General features: G+C 30.7%; 1 protein-coding gene across 1 annotated transcript; it reads right to left on the bottom strand.

The window, feature by feature from the left end:
- Positions 1-243: 243 nt before the first annotated feature.
- Positions 244-6,713, bottom strand: LOC114318057 (LEAF RUST 10 DISEASE-RESISTANCE LOCUS RECEPTOR-LIKE PROTEIN KINASE-like 1.1). The gene is made up of 4 exons (XM_028264919.2): positions 5,662-6,713; positions 5,490-5,522; positions 1,524-1,769; positions 244-1,425 (listed from the first exon to the last, which is right to left on the bottom strand). The coding sequence occupies exons 1-4, from the start codon at positions 6,431-6,433 to the stop codon at positions 470-472; spliced, it is 2,007 nt and encodes a 668-aa protein (XP_028120720.2). The 5' UTR covers positions 6,434-6,713; the 3' UTR covers positions 244-469.
- Between the last annotated feature and the right edge of the window lie 549 nt (positions 6,714-7,262).

Genomic DNA, 7,262 nt, shown 5'->3' with positions numbered 1-7,262 from the left:
TATACGTTTTGATTTTCCAATATTTAAATTCCTGTTGAAATAAAACATCATAGAATCTGCTAAATAGGAAAACTGCATGGTTTATTCATTTCCTTAAATCTCCCAAAATTAAAATAAATTTTTTTTAAAAAGAGGAACAAAGATCATATGAATCCTAGATTAGTGAAAGCTAACAATGAAATGGGAATTGAGTCATAACTGTATAACAATCATATGAATCCTAGATTAGTAGAAAGCTAACAATGAAATGGGAATTGAACCATAACTGAAATGGGAAATTGGAACATACAAATGAGAGATCCATTAACTGTATACATTCCCTATATATAATTATCTGATACATATCAGTAACAAAGACAACCATATATGTAAAGAAAACGAAATGCAATCCACTCGCATGGATATGATTACAAGTGTTAAACATTTTCTTAGGATCTACCTTTGAAGTAAAGCAGAGTAAAATGAAGCCTTAGCCACTGGAAATGGATGTGGCAGAGGTACTATCGGTCGCTGAATCCAGTGAAAGTGCTGCCTTGCTATTCTTCAACAACACAACGTCATCGCTCTCGGGCGAAGGTGGTGGCTGGGTACAATTCAACACCCCAACAGTGTCGATTTCCTTCCCGATGTTGTCATATTTGTACTCCTGAATTTCCTTCAGAGCTTCCAAAACCTCATCCATTGTAGGTCTCATTTTCTTTTCGCGTTGCAAACACTGAAAAGCCAGCTCTGCCACCAAGGTAGTCATCCTCTCTATCAAAGAATCTGACTCAAACCCAAGAAAAGGGTCAATTAACTCAACAAATGCATGATTTTGAATCCTGTTTATCGCTAAGTCAGCCAAATTAACCTCATGCCCATGCCTTCTAATGTCAACAGCTCGCAGTGATGATATGAGCTCAATGAGCACAACCCCAAAGCTATAGACATCACTCTTATCAGTGAGTTGGTAACAACGGTGATACTCTGGATCAACATAACCAGGAGTCCCCTGTGGAGCGGTTGAGACATGAGTGACATCGGTGGGGAAGAGTCTTGAAAGCCCGAAATCTGCAACTTTGACACCAAAGTTGTTGTCGAGGAGTATGTTGTTAGTCTTGATATCACGGTGGATGATATCAGAAGCATGGAGGTAAGTCAATGCACTGGCGGTTTCTATAGCTATGTTCATGCGAACAGGCCATGTGAGTGAGGCTTTCTTTGCTCGATCACCGTGTAGATGATCGGCAACAGTGCCATTGGGAATGTACTCATAAACAAGGAGGAGTTCACGGCTGTGGCGAGAGGTGCAACCATAAAGGGAGACAAGATTACGGTGGCGCAAGCACGTGAGGATTTGAACTTCATTAATGAACTGTGTCACTCGCTTGTAGTTGTGCTCGTATAGGCGTTTGACTGCAACTTCCCGCCCATCCCTGAGTTTGCCTGGTTGCGAAAATATCATAAAATGTGCCATAGTGTGTGTCAATTTTATGAATTTAGAATTGCTTATACAAATGTGCTACAACTTTGAACCTTCTTACCATGGTACACAGTGCCAAAACCTCCATCTCCGAGTTCTTGTAAAGGATCGAAATTGTTAGTTGCTTCTTCAAGTTCTGTGTATGAGAACACATGGACTCCAAAGAAGATAGTACCCCCTTCGATGTCATCTTTTGAGGATGTATTTGAAGAAGTTTTCCTTGAAACGAAATATGAAGAGACATAATTCCATTTCTTGCGACAACTAATAATAAATATGAGCAAGCAGACAACACCTCCAGGTATAGCTGCAGAAGATACAAGAGCTCAATAAAAGATGAGTAACCAACCATCTTTTAGGAATTAGATATTAGTTTAAAAGTTAGTAGTGAATTTATTTATTTTTAGTAGATGTGTTAATTTGATAAAATCTGCAAAAGTAGAGAACTACTTCAATATTACTATTTTCTTCTCCGTTCACGAATTATAAAATATTAAAAAACAATTCTTGTATTTATTCTAACAACTAAGTAGTTAACCCATGCACTGCAACCGGTGCGATGCACGAGCTAAGCATATTTGTTTTAATAAAATTAAGTTAAATTATTTATATTTTTGAATATATAAAATATTTAAAATAATCATTAAATTGGGAAAAAAAAAAAAGAAGCAATAGTTTAAAATATAAATAATGATTCTAATTATTTATTTTAATAATTTCAGTTGTATCATTCCATAAAAGAGTTATTTAAATCAACACATATACTAATTTTAAATAAATTATTTATGTGTATTTTAATAATTTTAGCTCTATCGTATTATAAAAATGTAACTTATATAAATATATATATATATATATATATATAATAAATTTCATAAAAATAAATATTTTTAATATTTAATTTTTTTCATAAAAAAAAAAGTGGAAAAAGTAGAATAAATTAATTGGTAAAATATTTTTAGTATGTATAATTCTATTAAATTTTGTTTGTGGGTAATTTAGATTAAGTAGAAGTCTTTTAAATATTAAGTTTTAGAAAGAATTTTGGTGAAGGTAGATTGATCTGGAATTTTAATATAAAAGAAAAAGAAAAAAAAGGAGATGCGCTACATATGAGAGAAAAAAAAAAGAAGTTAAAGGTAGACGATATTTTTTTATTTATTTATTTTGATAATCTTAGTCTTATCATTTTATAAAAGTCTTATTTAAATCAACACATATAATAATTTTAAGTAAGTTATTTGTGTATATTTTAATAATTTTAACTCTATCGTTTAGGGGTGAGAATTTGCAACACAACACGATATGGTAGAGCTGTGGGAAAGTGCTTCTAGCTTATGCCTAAACAGCTTATAGCTTATAACTTTCAGTTTAAGCTGATTTTCAACTTATTCTTAAAGCATCTCCTGACCCACTCAAAGAATAAGCTGATTTCTGACTTCCACAAAGCTATAAACTATAAGCTATAAACTAAACCAAACACATCAAAATAGCTTAAATTAAGCTGAAAGCTGAAATAAGCTGTAAATAATTTCTGCCAAACAGGCACAATATGACTCGAACTGTACACGAAATTAGCGGGTTAGGATTGACCATTTCCTGACACGAACACGTATATGACACGACCCAATAATATAAAAATTAAATGTCAGATTAGTTTCAAATTTGTAAAACACGAAATTGATACGGATAACCCGTATAATAAAGAATTAGTTACACATTTTAATATTATTTTCACTAAAGCGTATCATGACATTTTTTAATCTCTTACGTAATTATATCCAATTTATTAAAAAGTATGTAAAATACGATTTTAAGTTTAATATAAATTTTGTTTTTGCTTTTAATTAAACTTAATGTATTTTTTTGTCTTTTATTTGAGTTAATCAAGTAAAATATATAATAATAAAATATAATTTTTATAAATTAAGAAAATAAAATAAAGTTGAAATCAAATATTTTTTATAAATAATTTCGTTTATAGAGATTAGTTTCATTAAATTTAACTTATGAAGAAATTTTTACATTTGTTTTCATACATTTGATATTTTTAGTTAATAGTGAAATTTTTTGACATGAGATGCTGACACAATATGAACCAAACACTGACTGAAAATGACACGACACGATAACACAAAATAATAAATGGGTCAAGTTAGTATTGAGATAATTCTTACACAAAAATGACATGGACACAACCCAACAAGACACAATGCACACCCCTTCCTACTATAAAAATATAAATTAAATAAATAAATATATATATATATATATATAATAATTTTAAATTATATTAAATTGTAACACAAAAAAAGAAACATTCATTTGACAATTTTAACATTTCGTGCTACAAAAGTGTAACTTAAATAAATATATATAATAAATTTATATGATATTAAAAATAATTGTTATAAAATTAAAAGTGATTCTAATTATTTAAGAAATTCAATATAATTATTATTATAAATAAGATAGACATAAAAATAAGAAATAATTTTAACATTTTATTTTAAAAAAGTGAAAAAAGTATAATAAAATTAATTAGTAAAGTATTTTTAGTATGTATAATTCTATTAGGTTTTGGTCATGGATAATTTAGATTAAGTAGAAGTCTTTTAAATATTAAATTTTAGGGAGACTTATTTGTAAGTCATTTTTCAGACACTTATGATAGACTAAGTCCTGTGTAATTTCTTATAGAGTCTCAAGTCCTATTTAGATAGGAATGTATTCCACAAAAACGTGACGTGACACTTACATAAACGTAACGTAACGTGACACTTAAATAAACGTAAAGTGACACCTACATAAACGTAACGTAACGTGTCACGTTACGTTTCGCAAACTTAATGAGTTTTTATTTTTTTAAAATGAATGTTAAAATGTTGCTGGTTTATGTTGGTGTCATGTTACGTTTCATATAAATATGATTTATGGTAACATTCAATATTAGTTGTTAATATCATAAATAATAGTAAAACCATATATAGGCCCCGTTTGGTAGAGCTGTGGGAAAGTAATTATAACTTATAGTTTAACAACTTATAGTTTATAACTGTGAATATAAGCTGATTTTTTACTTATAAATTAAGCTTCTCCTCCCACACTCAAAGAATAAGTTGATTTTTGACTTACAAAAAGCTATAAGCTATATTATTAAGCTGAACCAAACACATCACATAAACGTAACGTGACACCTATGATCTATGGTAACATTCAATTTCCTATATACGAAATTGAATGTTGCCATAGATCATAGGTGTCACGTTACGTTTATGTAGGTGTCACGTTACGTTACGTTTATGTAGATATGATCTATAGTAACATACAATTTCCTATATAGGTGTCATGTTACGTTTATGTAGGTGTCACGTTACGTTACGTTTATATAGATATGATTTATGGTAACATTCAATTTTCTATATATGGTTTTACTATTATTTATGATATTAATAACTAATATTGAGGGTAAATGTGTCAATAAATTTCTCACAGGACTTATGGGAACATAATTTTTTTAGTTGGATCATATGTAGCATAAGTCTCCCTAATAGGACTTATAAATAATTTTCCCTAAATTGTAAAAAGAATTTTGGTAAAAGGATATATTGATGTGGTACTTTAATAAAAAAAGAAAAAAACAGAGATGTGTTGCATAGAATTAAAAACAAACACTACTTTTAATAATAATATATATATATATATATATGATTATACTAATAATGTAAAAATTATTGCAATATTAATTTTATAATAATTTGGATACGTGACCTAGAATAAGTATATGATGCTTTAACATTAAGTATCAAATATGTCTAGAAAATATTAGATATGTATCATTGAGTATCCGAAGAGTACCAATATCTATGAGTAAAATACGGACACGATCTCTTTTTTAAAGTATCTGTCCTCATAGGCTGTGGGTGAAAACATTAAAAATATGAAAAACCAGAAAGAGTCATGTACCGAGGGTTACATGAAAGCTTATGGAGAAATTTTGAAGCATTTGTGCATATGGCTTTTTTACCTGTGGCTAGAATCCATCTGGGCCTAGTTCCTCCTGCAACAAATGCCAAACCAAGACGAAATGAGTTGAATGTATTTCACATTTCACACTCTAATACCTTAACAAAGAACAGTTAAAGCCTCCATATATTATGGACTGAGGACTCTGAATTCAGGTTTTGAATTGCTAATACCTTTATTGGTGGTTGCACAGTGAAATGTCTGGTTGTCATTTTGACATTGGCCTCCTCCCTGGTAACACTTCTGACAATCCTCGGACACGCGCAATTCGAGAGGGAAGGTAGTGGCTAACAGATGGAATGGGTCACTGGCAGTAGCATTCATGTTTGAAGAATTCAGGGGCAGGTGAATTACTGAGCAGCTAGGTAGATCAGGGGGAGGAGAGGGGAGTGGATCGTCTGGAAATTTGTAGTACAAATTGTAGTCTTTGCATTTTGTGTAATTGTGATAACCCTTGAAATGATCTTCTGTGGGGGAAACCAGATCAGAACTTTTGTCGCATTTAAAGAAGGGGAGATATGAATTGATTACTGTAAATGAAATAGAAGAAGAGTTGGGAAACTTCAAATCCGTGAAGGCGTTGCAATTTCGATTTTCTAAATGGGTTTGGAGAATTTGGTCATGGATTTGGACATGATATATGTTTTTGGATATGTTTTCTACTGGTATGACATCGTACCATGGTATGACATCGTACAACGGTCCTTCGTTTCCCAGTTGAATTTGTGGATGTCGATTCGGTACACCACAAGTTACCGTGCACAACCCACATTGGGAATACGTAGAATTGGAGAATGGAAAGCTTAGTGGTTGATGGAATGGTTTGCAGTCGAAGGATTTGGGACAAGTAATCTGGATTTTGTTGTCTTCTTGGGCCGAGAACGAGTGCAAAAGAAGAAGAAGATGAGAGAGGACAAAGAGAGAAAGAAAGAAGGGAAAATCCATTTGAAAGTGGGAAATTCCCAGAAATAATTAAAAAAACAAAACAAACAGGAATGAAACGATCTTCCTAAAAACTCGTAACTTTTGTTTGTTTGTTTGTTTGTTTGATTGAAAGACCTGCTCAACACGGCAGTTGACTTGAATGATCCCAATTGGCTCTCTCTATTTCTTCCTTGGAATGGTCGTCGTGCAAAGACTGCAAATGCTAGAGTTTCTTTCTCAATTTCCTCACTCCTTTGATTTTTTAGTCCGATTTTATCCACTCATCAACACTCCTCTTATTGGTTCGAACAATGAGGTTCACTGCTTTAAATGGGCCCACCTCACTATTTTTAAGAATCAAAGAGAATAAAAAAAAAAAAACTTTTCATGAAAATAATCATGAAAACTTTGTAATTTTTAAATTATACTTAGAATAAAACACCACACACTAATTAAGGTAATTCAAAAATCAAAAATTTTTCATAATTATTTTCATAAAAAAAATTTCATGATCCTTCACTTTTCTCTTAAAAAAAAAAAAAAAAGAGGAATGATCCACGGAGTAAATACTCCAATGAACGCAATTTATTTGAGCTGTTTGTAATTTTATATATGTATTTTTTTTGTTTTGTTTAAATTTGTGCTAGTTGTCTGCTTGTAACTAATTAGGCATAAATAATTTAAATAAGTAAAAAAAATGATGATTTTCAAAAAGTGGTGAGATGTGTGTTTTTATCTTTTGGTTCTTAATTATTATTTGTTAGTTTATAATAAATTGTACTAAACATACCCAATGCATTCCTAATTGATTTACAAGTTTATTTCTTGGGTAAATTGCATTGACTTGTTT

The sequence above is a fragment of the Camellia sinensis genome, chromosome 10, assembly GCF_055761805.1.
Source record: "Camellia sinensis isolate YWXY chromosome 10, ASM5576180v1, whole genome shotgun sequence".
NCBI classification, from domain to species: domain Eukaryota; kingdom Viridiplantae; phylum Streptophyta; class Magnoliopsida; order Ericales; family Theaceae; genus Camellia; species Camellia sinensis.
This window is presented reverse-complemented; position numbering and strand designations above follow the sequence as displayed.